We start from the raw sequence: 14,026 nt of genomic DNA, 5'->3' as shown, positions 1-14,026 counted from the left end.
CATCCCTCAGGGTCCTTTCCAACTCAATGATTACATGCCAGAGATTTTCAGCCTTTCTGAGTCCTCCTTCTTCTTCTTTGGCCTCAACGGTGTCTCCGAAATTATTTTTGAGTCCACAGCTCCCTTGACCAACTACATTCTTTCTGCGGCACCCCTGTGGGGCTCAGGAGCCCAGTTATGCCACCCCTTGCTTGCAGAGCCGGCAGCCCCTCACCCCTTTTCGAACACCCTCCATTGTGGAGCGTTCCCTCAGCCTCCCCTCCTCTCCCCTTTCCTTGCGCGTCCTCTGGGCAGCCACTGCTGCCGCCCTTGGTCTCTGAGCTGCCCCCCTGCCCCAGAGAGAGGTGCCTCCTCACACTGCCCCACAGGAGTCTGGAAAGAGGGTGCCCCCAGCCTTAATGGCCCAACGGAGACTGGCCAAAGAAGAACGTGAGGCCGGCACCTTGGGTGGCAGCAGCAGGCATTGCCAGGCCTGCATGGCACAACGGCTCTCCTTCAGCACTGGGCCCTCAGCTGCCAGGCAGGTGTTGTACACAGCAGGCACAAGGAAGGGCAGCACAGATCCTGCCTGCCCGGCCTCCCACTTGTCTGTCCATTCCCAAGAGCGGGGGCTGGCAGATTGGCTGGCGGGGCTCCCTCACCCGCTTGCTTGCTTACTCTGAGGCCGCCTCAGCTCCTGGTAGCCAGCACCCCCTGGCCAGCCCCAGAGGCACCATTCGCCTGCAGAGCTTGTAGCCAGGGCTGCTGCAACATACAGTTGTGCAAGCCTTTGGGAGGCCGAGAAGCGAGGGGGCATCAGAGGAGGGAGGGAAGGAAAGAGGGACAGAGGCTAGGGTTGCCCACAGCACCCCTTGCCATCCTTCAAGGCACCCCAGGGTGCCATGGCATACTGGTTGAAAACCGCTGTTATATATCTCATACCCTCCAACATTTCTCCAATGAAAATCGGGACGTCCTAGTCCCTAATGATAATTTTACTACGTATTAATACACCACATATCTTACTGGGTTGCCCCGGACACTCTGGGCAGCTTCCAACATATATAAAGACATAATAAAACATTAAGCATTTTAAAAACTTCCCCATACAGTCGTACCTTGGAAGTCGAACGGAATCTGTTCCGAAAGTCCGTTCAACTTCCAAAACGTTCAGAAACCAAAGCACAGCTTCTGATTGGCTGCAAGAAGCTCCTGCAGGCCAATCGGAAGCCATGGAAGCCCTGTCGGACGTTTGGCTTCCAAAAATAGTTTGCAAACCAGAACAGTCACTTCCGGGTTTGCGGCATTCGGGAACTAAAACGTTCAAGAATTAAGCTGTTTGAAAGCCAAGGTACGGCTGTACCTTCAAACGATTTGGGAGTTGGATAACTCCGTACCCCCCAACATTTTTCCAGTGAAAATAGGGACGTCCGAAGAAAAAGCGGAACATTCCGGGGTCAAATTAGAAACCGGGATGGCTTCTCTAAATCAGGGATGTCCCTGGGGAATAGGGACACTTTGAGCTTGTGCTGATTTACAAGCAGTGTGAAGATCTGGCTGGGAGCAGAAGGGCCTGCTAAACTGGACTGCAGGAAACGCATTTCTCAAGGTCAACCGGGAGACGTTTTTCCACCTGAAGCCACTGCCCTCGGCCCGGCCTCATCCATGGGGGGCAAGCAAAGGAGCCAGAAGGGCTTATCAGCACCCAGGGAAAGCCTCTTTTCCTGCTGCGCAGACCTCGTGCCACATCTTGCTCACAGAATCCCAGAATTTTCGAGTTGGAGGGGATCCTGAGGGTCATCTAGTCCAACCCCGTGCAAGCCAGGAATCTTTTGCCCAATGTGGGACTCAAACCCACATTGCTTAAAAAAACAACCTGGGTCTAACTGACCCCACTGGAGTAGTCCGACTCAAATTGATTCATTTTTGGTGGTGTCTTTTCAGACAATCCCAAAGTTTTGAGAGTAGGCAGCGCTGAAACTGCCAAGGCGGAGGAACAGTGGCGTAGCATGGGTTGTCTGCACCCGGGGCAAGGCAAGTAATTTGCGCCCCCTAACCCATGGATTTGCGCCCCCTAACCCTAACCCCCAGATGTTGCACCCGGTGCGGCCAGCCCCCCCTGCACCCCCCACGCTACGCCACTGCGGAGGAAGATGGTAAGTTGGCCGCTCTGCCGAGGAGCACTTAAATTCTCTCAGAAATGATCCGGTTAGGAAGCTCTCCGGACGTGAATATGTTCCTGGGAAAGACAGAAGAAAGGATAATCGGGTCCCATATGGGGCAGAAGATTCTTGCCTTGCAGGGGGTTAGACTAGATGACTCTGGAGGTCGCTCCCAACTTGATAATTATAGAATTCTATGAAATAGTTCAGTCGGAAGAGCAGGAGTCGCTGAATCTCAGGGTTGTGGGTTCGAGCCCCGCGTTGGGCAGAAGATACCTGTCTTGCCAGGGGTTGGTCTAGATGACCCTGGGGGTCCCTTCCAACTTGACGGTTCCAAGGCTGAGCAGGGCGGAGGGGGAGGCGGTCTGCCTTTGGCACGCTGCTCACTTTGCCAACCTGCTTTTCTGGCTCTGCCGCACGGAGTGAGGAACTGGAGGAAGGGTCAAGCAAAAGCCGTTGAGAATGCCTCCGCTGGGGTGGGGCAGCCGGAAACTCAGTCTGGCCAGTGGCGGACTGATGTTTTGAGGTGGTCCAAAGTCCCGCCTGTGGTGGTGTCCCCTTCGCAAGCAGCAACAAGGCCGGGGTCACCCCAGAGACCTTTTCCCCAGGGTTCTTCCAGGACAGATCGCCCCGTTTTCTTTCTTTTTTTAAAACATCTCACTCAGTCCAAAGCAGAACTGCTTGATGCAAAAGGCGGCTGCTTTTCGAGAGTCCTAGAGCTGTCGAGTTGGAAGGGACCCTGCGGGTCATCTAGCCCTCCAGATGTTTTGAGACTACAGTTCCTATCATCCCTGACCATTGGCCTTGTTAGCTAGGGATGATGGGAATTGTAGTTCCAAAACATCTGGCGGTCCAGAGTTTGCCGATGCCTGGTCTAGCCCAATGCAGGAATCTTCAGCCCAACAAGGGACTCAAACCCACGTGGGTCAGAAATGCAAGGATGAAGCCTCTTTGCTGTGGGCCTTGCAGGCTGGATGTTGCCTTCTGAAGCCTGCACCAAGCAATGGAAACCTCCTGCCCGGAAGCTTGGATTCGCTTGGACGTTTGGGTGGAGACTTTTAATCTCCGGGTTGTGGGTTCGAGACCCACCGGGGAGGGGAGTCCTGTGTCACAGGGGTTAGACTAGATGACCGGAGAGGTCCCTTCCATCTTGACCATTCTAGGGTTCTATGAAAACAGCAGGCTTGGAAGGGATCTGAGGGTCATCCAGCCCACCCCCTAGAATGCAGGAAGATGTAGCTATCCTTTACAGGGATCGAACCTGCGGCCTTAAAGGTAAAGGGTAAAGGGACTCCTGACCATCAGGACCAGTCGTGGCCGACCCTGGGGTTGCGGCGCTCATCTCGCTTTACTGGCCGAGGGAGCCGGCAAACAGCTTCCGGGTCATGTGGCCAGCATGACTAAGCCGCTTCTGGCAAACCAGAGCAGTGCACGGAAATGCCATTTACCTTCCCGCCGGAGCGGTACCTATTTATCTACTTGCACTTTGACGTGCTTTCGAACTGCTAGGTTGGCAGGAGCAGGGACCGAACAACGGGAGTTCACCCCATCGCGGGGATTCGAACCGCCGACCTGATTGGCAAGTCCTAGGCTCTGTGCTTTAACCCACGTTCCACCTGCGGCCTTAGATAAACTCTCACCCTTTCTTTCACATTAGCTCCCAGTTCAAGTGTCGATTGCTGAGTCTGGGAGTGGCGTAAAACGAGAACAAAACCTTGGCATCCGCCTGGAGTCCGTCATCAGACAAGGTTGGCTGCTGGGGTGTCGGCATGTCACCCTGGTTTACCCCGTTGGTGGGGCAGCACACCATGTCCCCAGGCCAGCGCACAACTAGAACATCAATTTGGAGGCAAGTCAACATTTCTGGGTAACACCTTAATGAAGCTAATTTGAATCTGCTTTCCGTCGCAGCCCCTAAATGCCCACGCTTTCTTCCTTATTGCGATGGGCTCTTCTCAGTCATGGGTTCGAGCCCCTCATTGGGCAAAAAAGTCCTGCCTCAAGTGGGCTGGACTAGATGACCCTGGGTCCCCTTCCAGATCAACAATTCTTTGATTGCAAAGCCGAACAAGGCAGCGTGGCGAGGTCTTGCCTTTGACATGCCGCACACTTCCACAACTCGTTTTTCCGGCTCTGCTGCACTGGCTGGGGAACTGGAGAAAGGTTCGCTTTGAATCCTTTAGGAATGCCTCCGCTGGGGTGAGGAAGCCAGGAGCTGGCCGCTCCGTGAAGAAGGCAGCAAAAAAAGAGTCTGCCAAGGTTGCAGGTTCGATCCCTGTAAAGGACAGCGGCACATTCCTGCCTCGAAGGGGGTTAGACTAGAGAACCCTCGAAGTCCCTTCCAATTCTGCAATTACACAGAATACAATACGGAGAGCGCCAGAGACCCGCCAAACTCATCTTTGCTTGAAAAGGCCTGGATGAAAGTGGGACACCGAGATAGCTCCATCAGTAGAACACGAGGCTCTGAATGCCAGGGTCGTGGGTTTGAGTCCAGACTTAGGCAAAAGATTCGTGCTTTGCAGGGGGTTGGACTTATTCCATGGTCCTTATCCTTTTGATTGTATGAGAAGCTTTTGCACACATCCAACCGAGAGCTGGTGTAGAGGGAAACTTGATCTTCCTTGCTGAGGTGAGATTCCCTAAGGTACACATCCCCATGTGGAGATTTCTGGGTGCCAGGTTAGCGACTGACATCTTACCTGGCTGCTCCCTCCAGCTTTCTTAAGCAGATAAGCAAAAGAGCTTGTTTATGACATTTATATCCCACCTTTATTCTCCAAGGGTACATGGTTCACTTCCTTGCTTAGTTGAGCCCTACAACAGCCCTGTGGGGCGGGCTAAAAGGCAGCGACCCACTCCAACATCACCCTGTCAGTTTCATGACTGAGTGGGGACTTCAGCCCGGATCTCCCAGGTTCTGGTCCGACCCTCTAGCCCAGGGGTCAGCAAACTTTTTCAGCAGCGGGCCGGTCCACTGCCCCTCAGACCATCTGGGGGGCCAGACTATATTTTGGAAAAAAAATAATGAATGAATTCCTATGCCCCACAAATAACCCAGAGGTGCATTTAAAATAAAAGGACACATTCTACTCATGTAAAAACACGCTGATTCCCGGACCGTCCTCAGGCCGGATTTAGAAGGCGATTGGGTCGGATCCGGCCCCTGGGCCTTAGTTTGCCTACCCATGCTCCAGCCACTACACCTCACTGCCTTCCTAAATTAAGTCGGCCCATAAAGATGAGGAAAGCAAAATATCCCTTCAAGAAGGCTCTGAAATATTTTCCAATGAGCTTGATGGTCCGATTGGATGTTTGAACGTGCTGGAAATTTTTCCTTTAAAACATAAAGCAGGATAGAAATGAACTGAATGATAAGATTAAGAAATGTCACTGCAAAAAACGGAGAGAGGTGTCTACACATTTTGTGGTGGGGATCACAAGCCAGGTTTAAGGTGCAATTACCATAGAGTTGGAAGGGACCCAAAGGTCATCTAGCCCAACCCCCTGCAATGCAGGAATTTGGCAATTAGCTTATGTATCTCAGTTTCTAACAATGTCTACTTCTGACTGCAATATCAGGCCGACCTTACTGGGTCTGTTTTTTAGGACTTACCGAGGTAGAATATGTGATCAGTAAATAGGTAAAAAAATTACCACTTCTAAGAGCTGATGGTTTGCAAAAAAAGAATTTGAACTATTATTATCTTATTTATATGCTTCCCGTCTGACGGGGTTGCCCCAGCCACTCTGGGCGGCACCCAACAAAATATTTAAAACACAATAAAACATCGACCATGAAAACCTTCCCTGTACAGGGCTGCCTTCAGATGTCTTCAGAAAGTCAAATAGCTGTTTTCTGAAGGCTTGCTCAGCTTTGCAGTAGGCACACAAAAACACACACCCTTTTGTGACTGGCCAAATGGATATTGAGGCCATAAAGCCTTCTGGCAACACCGCAACCCGGTTATTGCAAACAACTCGCCAAGTAACTCGCTACAAAAGGCAAACGGCTCGCTTTGTTCCTGGTTTGATTAAAGGGTGTATTGCCGGCAATCGTGGGTGAGTCGACGAAAGAAGCTCTGACAATGAGGCTTGGCAAGGTTTGAGTTTCCTCAGCATCTCCAAGGCCACCAGTGGGATGAAGAAGACGCGGAGCTCTGTGTAGGCAAACAGCATTGCGAGTTTCTGAAACAAGGAGCAACGAAGAGAAGAAGTGGGGAAAGAAAATTGCCCGGCTTCTGGGTGGGCTGCTCTAAGTCAGGCAGAGAAAGGAGTTCGTAGTGGGTGCCAGGAGACAGTAATTTGTCAGAGGACAAATTACCCTGTACGCCAGCGTTAGAAACCGAGGTGTGAAAGCTAGGAGCTGAATGGCACCTTAAACCTAGGTTATGGGTGCGTCAATGAAATATAATTTTAATACAAAGCTGAAAATGAATGAACTGCAGCTAAAATATTGTGTTCATTTGTCACATGGCCTAATCCTTCCCCTGCCCACATCCCTTAATCTTTTTAAGAGGATCTCTTAATCTTCAGAGAGTAGCTGGAAGTGGGGAGGCAGAAAATGGTCCCCCTTTCCTTCCACTCTGCAGTTTTAATCTGAAATCTTAGGCGCAGCACTGCGCCCAGAGCTCATAGACTGCCCACGCTAATGAAAGTCCCTGTCGCAAAATGCACCTAGGACAAGGGGAGTTTTGAACACTGTCGTACGCAAATTGTAAAAAAATGTGGTGGTTCGGCGATGGGCAGTGCTAGAAATTCAGATCGCCAAATGGCACCTTAAAGCTAGATTGCAGTCGCCACAACAGAGTACCTAGGCAGCATTTTTTCCTACCAATGAAATTATTTATTCATTCATTCATTCATTCATTCATTTATTTATTTATTTATTATTATGCATTTCCACTGCTGGAAACTCAGATATATAAGCTTAAATGGCACCTTAAACCTAGGTTGCGATCGCCAGAAGAGAATATCCAGGTGCCTTTTTTTGCAGCGACATTTATTATTAGTAATATTGTTATTCATTGCATTTCTATACTGCTTTATAGTTTAAAGAAAAAAATCTCCAAGCTGCTGACAACACATTTAAATGTCAAATAAAACAATCTGGAATAAAACAAATTCATGCTTCAAGGAGAATATTTCAGGTCACTTTGCTTTGCCTATATTTATTTACCTACTAAATTTATAGAGCTGCCCTGTAGCAGAAGGACTCTAGGAAGGCAGTGGGGTGTAGTGGTTAGAGTGTTGGATGAGGAACTGTGAGATTGGGGTTCAAATTCCTCCACTCCGTCCTGAAACTCACTGGGTGACCTTGGAGTCAGTCGAAGCCTCTTCACCTACCTCACAGGGTCGTTGTAGGGATTAACTGAGGGGGAGTGTGACTGGGAGTGGCCACCGAGACCACATAACACTGGCCTTGAAAGACCTACATTGGCTCCCAGCACGTTTCTGAGCACAATTCAAAGTGTTGGTGCTGACCTTGAAAGTCCTAAAAGGCCTCGGTCTAGTATACCTGAAGGAGCAGCTCCACCCCCATCGTTCAGCCCGGACACTGAGGTCCAGCACTGAGGGCCCTCTGGCAGTTCCCTCACTGTGAGAAGCCAAGTTACAGGGAACCAGGCAGAGGGCCTTCTCGGTAGTGGCGCCCGCCCTGTGGAACCCCCTCCCACCAGATGTCAAAGAGAACAACTACCAGACTTTTAGAAGACATCTGAAGTTCAGGGAAGTTTTTAATGTGTGACATTTTAATGTATTTTTTAATATTTGTTGGAAGCCGCCCAGAGTGGCTGGGGAAACCCAGCCAGGTGGGCGGGGTACAAATAATAAATTACTATTACTAACCATGTACTCTTTGGAGAAAAAGGTGAATAAAGCTCTTCTGCTTCACTGCTTAAGAAAGCTGGAGGGCCCAGCAAGATGGAGATGTCAGCCGCCAGCCGAGCATCCAAAGGTCTCCACATGGTCGCAATCGGACCTGCGCCGGTCGCAAAACATGCCTTCCACCTGGGGAATTTCTAGTACTGGCGATGGGGTTTGGGCAAAGCTTAGCAGGGAAGGGTAGGGGCAGCGACACCCCTCCCAGCTGCTGCCATCACCCTCCTGCCCTCTAAGTTCCCCCCTCTAATCTAACTCTTTAAAACAAACAGGGCAGCTCTTTTGGGCTGGGAGCCAATGAGAATTTCCTAAAACAGTCTGAGACCAGATTCGAGTTTCCTGTGTAGACAGGATTGTTTGAAATGGTTTCAGTACCTAAACCTGCAGTTCAGAGGACAAAAACTGAATGGGGATGTGCATTTTTAAAGAAAAATTGTTGGCCTCTGAGTGCTGCCTGTCAGCACCCACTGATTTTGTCTTTTCTGCCAAACACATCTGCAAAGTGCTGACAGCGAAGAGGAGGAAAAGGGAAAGTCATGGAGCTATAAAATTGGAAGGTACACCAAGGGTCATCTAGTCCAACCCTCTGCAATGCAGGAATGCTAAAGCATCCCTGACAGATGGCCACCCAACCTCTGCTTAAAAACCTCCAAGGAAGGAGAGTCCACCACTTCCCAAGGGAGTCCGTTCTACTGCCGAACACCTCTTACTATCAGAAAGCTCTTCCTGATGTTTCATTGGAATCTTCTTCCTTGTAACTTGAAGCCATGGGTTCGAGTCCTACCCTCCAGAGCAGGAGGAAACAATATTGCGCCATATTCCATGGGACAGCCCTTGAGATATTTGAAGATGGCTATCCTGTCTCCACTCAGTCTCCTCTTTTGCAGGTTAAACAGACCCAGCTCTCTCCCAAGGCTTGGTTTCCAGACCCTGGGCCATCTTGGTTGCCCACCTTTGCAGACGGAGAGCAGAATTTAAGATTGTGAGCATTCTAGTTGCCACATACGCACACACACACCAAAGTCACGTCTAGCAACCCCAGAGGGTCGTCTAGCCCACCCCCCTGCAATGCAGGAATAAAAAGCATTTTGCAAAATGTGCTTCCCGTAGTATATATTCTCGCAGGTGCCTCAGAAGATTCTATTGACTGCGGTCTTTTCTGGGTGTAATTGGAGTGTTTTGTTTTTTTCTTCAACAGAGGTTGCCAGAGATTCTTGAGCTGAGATTACTGCCTTGCAGGGGGCTGGACTAGAAGACCCCGGGCTCCCTTCCCTGTCAATCATTCTGGGATTTTATAGGTGCCATTCCTGACTCGCAGCAGAGACTGTCGCGTCATGGAAAGCCTCTCCGCGGAAAGGAAGGCAGAAAGAGTTCCCCGCAGCTAGCAAGCCAACTTTCAGAGACAAAGCTACGACCGACCCTCGTGGGGACACCCTGGATTCCTTTCCAGGGGGTGGAATCCCGAGGCCGGCGCCTGGCAGGGCTTGCCAAGAGCGCTTGGCAGCAGGATTCCGGTGCGCGCTTTTACGCGCAGCTGATTCTGGTGCGCGCTCGGCGTGGCTCCACTTCCAAGCTGCCCGCACTTCCTCCCGCTCCGCAATCTGCCCATACTCCGGAACCCCACTTACCCAGCGCAGCCACATTGCGCACCTCTCCGCGGGCCAGCTGCGCCGAATCCAACAGGCGGAACCAGCCGTTGGGGTAGACGGGCGGCAGCTGCCCGATCCGCCGGCTCCTGCGCGCTCGCCTGGCCGCCTCTGCGCGGCTGCACCCGGCTTCGCCCGCGTAGCCCACCTCGTCCGGGCCGCGCAAGAGCCGCAGAGGGCGCAGCGCCAGCCACGAGAGCAGCAGCACCCCGAGCAGCACGATCCAAGCCCCGGGATCCGCGGAAGGCAGCGCCCAGAGAAGCCACTCGCGCAGAGCCATCGCGCCCCACCTGCCGCGCCCGGCTGCGCGCCCGGACCTCTTATGGGCGCCGGCAGGAGGCAGCCCCACCCCGCCCAGCCCAGCCCAACGAAGAGGGTTTGGCTGGAAATTTGACCCCCGGGTGCAGCCTCCCACTGGGGCTCTGCGCGCCTTTGGAGTGTCTGCGCTTAGGAGGAGAGAGAGTTCCTAAAAGCCAACGATCCTCTCCTTCTCCTTTCCCCGGGAGACGGCATCTGGCTCTGCAAGTTTGCGGGAGACACTCCTGGGATCGTCGGCCTTGGAAGGGACCCGAGGGTCATCTAGACCAACCCCTGGCGATGCAGGAATTTCCTATCTGGAGGGGAGGAAGGGCCATATACAGATTTAAACAAACAAATGTTCTAAGTGGAAATAGTGCCCTCCCTGGCTCTTACAGAATCAATGGCAAGGATGATGTGCCTTTCACCCTCGGATGCACACTAGTCAGCTTCCAGATCAGAGGCGGTTTTAGGCTTGAGTACCAGAAGGTTGGCGGTTCGAATCCCCACGACAGGGTGAGCTCCCGTTGCTCGGTCCCTGCTCCTGCCAATCTAGCAGTTCAAAAGCTTGCCAGTGCAAGTAGATAAATAGGTACCACTGTGGCAGGAAGGTAAATGGCGTTTCCGTGTGCTGCTCTGGTTCGCCAGAAGCGGCTTAGTCATGCTGGCCACATGACCCAGAAGCTGTACGCCGGCTCCCTCGGCCAATAAAGTGAGATGAGCACCACAACCCCAGAGTTGGTCATGACTGGACCTAATGGTCAGGGGTACCTTTGTTGTTGTTGTTTAGTCGTTTAGTCGTGTCCGACTCTTTGTGACCCCATGGACCAGAGCATGCCAGGCCCTCCTGTCTTCCACTGCCTCCCGCAGTTTGGTCAGGCTCATGTTTGTAGCTTCGAGAACACTGTCCAACCATCTCGTCCTCTGTCATCCCCTTCTCCTTGTGCCCTCCATCTTTCCCAACATCGGGGTCTTTTCCAGGGAGTTTTCTCTTCTCATGAGGTGGCCAAAGTATTGGAGCCTCAACTTCACGATCTGTCCTTCCAGTGAGCACTCAGGGCTGATTTCCTTTAGAATAGATACGTTTGATCTTCTTGCAGTCCATGGGACTCTCAAGAGTCTCCTCCAGCACCAGAATTCAAAAGCATCAATTCTTTGGCGATCAGCCTTCTTGATGGTCCAGCTCTCACTTAAAGGGGTCCCTTTACCTTTACCTTTTAACCATTAGGTCCAGTCGTGGCCGACTCTGGGGTTGCGGCACTCATCTCGCTTTATCGGCTGAGGGAGCCAACATACAGCTTCTGGGTCTTGTGGCCAGCATGATTAAGCCGCTTCTGGCAAACCAGAGCAGTGCATGGAAACTCCATTTACCTTCCTGCCAGAGTGGTACCTATTTATCTACTTGCACTTTTGTGCTTTCGAACTGCTAGGTTGGCAGGAGCAGGGACTGAGCAACGGGAGCTCACCCCGTCGTGGGGATTTGAACCGCCAACCTTCTGATCGGCAAGTCCTAGGCTCTGTGGTTTAACCCACAGCGCCACCTGCGTCCCTTAACCAGAGGTACCACTGTATAAATCAGAATGGCTGAGGGAAAGCTAGGATCAAGGAGCATGATAAATAGGGCTGAAAGAGAGCAGGAACTGAGTCTCCAAAGTTGACAGCGAAACGTGACCAGGCTCCTTCTGGTCTCATCTCACACACCAATCTGAGATCAACAATCTGGGCCACTGACTGGATCCAGGAAGCCCTTTTTATGTTGTTGTTTTCAATACTGTTTTTACTTATTTTCATGGTACAAAAGATAAATTTTGAGAAAACAATTGTTACCACAATAAACTTGTCCTGATAAAATTGCAGACTTTTTATCATGCCATGTGTTTGAAGTTTCATTTCATTACTCTAAGAGATCACACCACGTTTCCAGAAGAGTTCTGGGGAACTCTGCCACAGTCTGAACAATTTATGCATTCAATAAACATTTGCCATATGTCATAAAAGGGATATGGATTGTGTTTGCCCTTTGCTGCTATTGCCTGGCATGTTACTTTCTCAGCCAATGCTATTGACCATACAATGGTACCTTGGGTTAAGTACTTAATTCATTCCGGAGGTCCGTTCTTAACCTGAAGCTGTTCTTAACCTGAAGCACCACTTTAGCTAATGGAGGCTCTGGCTGCCACTGCACCACCAGAGCACGATTTCTGTTCTCATCCTGAAGCAAAGTTCTTAACCTGAAGTACTATTTCTGGGTTAGCGGAGTCTGTAACCTGAAGCGTATGTAATTTGAAGCGTATGTAATCCGAGGTACCACTGTACTCTGTTATACAGTGGTACCTCGGGTTACAGATGCTTCAGGTTAATAATAATAATAATAATAATAATAATTTTTTATTTATACCCCGCCCATCTGGCTGAGTTTTCCCAGCCACTCTGGGAGGCTCCCAATCGAGTGTTAAAAACAATACAGCATTAAATATTAAAAACTTTCCTAAGCAGGGCTGCCTTCAGATGTCTTTTAAAGATAAGATAGCTACTTATTTCCTTCACATCTGAAGGAAATGTGGGTTTCCCTTGCTGAATCCAGTATCCTTCTGGTCAGGACCAGACATGGAGGCAGGGATAGTCCTCAAACAACGTTCCACAGGGCGGTTACAGGCGCTTCAGGTTACAGACTCCGCTAACCCAGAAATAGTACCTCGGGTTAAGAAGTATGCTTCAGGATGAGAACAGATATCGTGCGGCAACAGCGGGAGGCCCCATTAGCTAAGTGGTGCTTCAGGTTAAGAATAGTTTCAGGTTAAGAACGGACCTCCGGAATGAATTAAGTTCTTAACCCGAGGTACCACTTTTCAGCCTATCACCAGCATAGGAGACCAGCAGGAGACTGCTGCTGCTCCTCTGGTGAGTGCTGGGAGGACTGCTCCCTTTCCTGCCAACTCCATCTGGCCTAGGGAGTGGGGCCTGCACTCACCGCCACAGTTTAGAGGCCTGAGCAGCTCCCTGCAGCAAGTGACAAAATGGTTTTAAATGTTTTAAGTGCTTTTAATTTGCTGCACCTTAAATGGTGGTGGTTGTTTTTTATAATATTTTATTATTTTATTATTTTATTTCTGCTTGGGTTTGGAGAAGTATTTAGTCAGGGTGGGGAGTAATTTAATTTTAGCACTATTGTTTCTTTCTTTGCTTTTTTATTATTCTGTTAAGTTATTATATAGTTTGTATTTTGCTTTTTAAGGGGAAGGGTCAGGGCTGCCTGGGAGTGGGCCTCAGCCAATAGAATGGCTGGGTCAGATTCCACAGGGGGGAATGTATTGGGACACCCGATCTCAGTGATCACGGGCAGGAGGAGGAGTTACGCTAAGACCAGACTATGTCATTACCGAAGAGGCAGGGTTAGTCGTTGTTTGAGGACTATCCCTGCCTCCAGGTCTGGTCCTGACTGGAAGGATACTGGAATCAGCAAGGGAAACCCACATGACCTGAAAGTGCTGCTGTGCAATGCCAGGTCAATGATGAATAAAACCACTGCCATCCACGACCTGATTGTGGATGGAGGATTTGACCTGGCATGTGTGACAGAGACCTGGTTGGATGAAGCAGATGGGCCTGTCCTTGCCGCTGCTTGCCCACCAGGTTTCTCTTACGCACAGCAACCCAGGTCGGAGGAGCACCGGAAATAGCTTGTGCGCATGGGACGCGGGTGGCGCTGTGAGTTAAACCACAGAGCCTAGGACTTGCCAATCAGAAAGTCAGCGGTTCGAATCCCCGCAATGACGGGGTGAGCTCCCGTTGCTCGGTCCCTGCTCCTGCTAACCTAGCAGTTCGAAAGGACGTCAAAGTGCAAGTAAATAGGTACCGCTCTGGCGGGAAGGTAATTTTCAATTGTTTTCTTGTATATCAAGCTTATTTCTTTGAAGACAGCATTCCAGGAGGGTTTGATCATGTAACACCACCACATATGGAAATATGTACCTTTGACTGTGCATCCCCTCCGACAATTAGGATTGACTTCCCTACATATTCGGGATAACCTCACCCGTGTATATCACCACGAATGCTGCC

The 14,026-nt window shown here is 50.6% G+C and overlaps 1 protein-coding gene across 1 annotated transcript in view; it reads right to left on the bottom strand.

Annotated features, from left to right (window-relative positions):
• LOC310701706 (cholesterol 7-desaturase nvd-like) overlaps positions 1 to 9,979 on the bottom strand; it is a 28,375-nt gene extending 18,396 nt beyond the window's left edge. Inside the window, exon 1 of the mRNA XM_083492993.1 lies at positions 9,650 to 9,979. Coding sequence (XP_083349119.1) covers positions 9,650 to 9,947 — 298 coding nt within the window. The 5' untranslated portion in view covers positions 9,948 to 9,979. The remainder of the gene's footprint in view (positions 1 to 9,649) is intronic.
• Positions 9,980 to 14,026: the final 4,047 nt, after the last annotated feature.

Source organism: Podarcis liolepis (assembly GCF_965112155.1).
Source record: "Podarcis liolepis genome assembly, chromosome: 2".
Lineage (NCBI taxonomy): Eukaryota > Metazoa > Chordata > Lepidosauria > Squamata > Lacertidae > Podarcis > Podarcis liolepis.
Note: the sequence above shows the minus strand (reverse complement) of the source record. Positions and strands in the feature narration are given on the sequence as shown.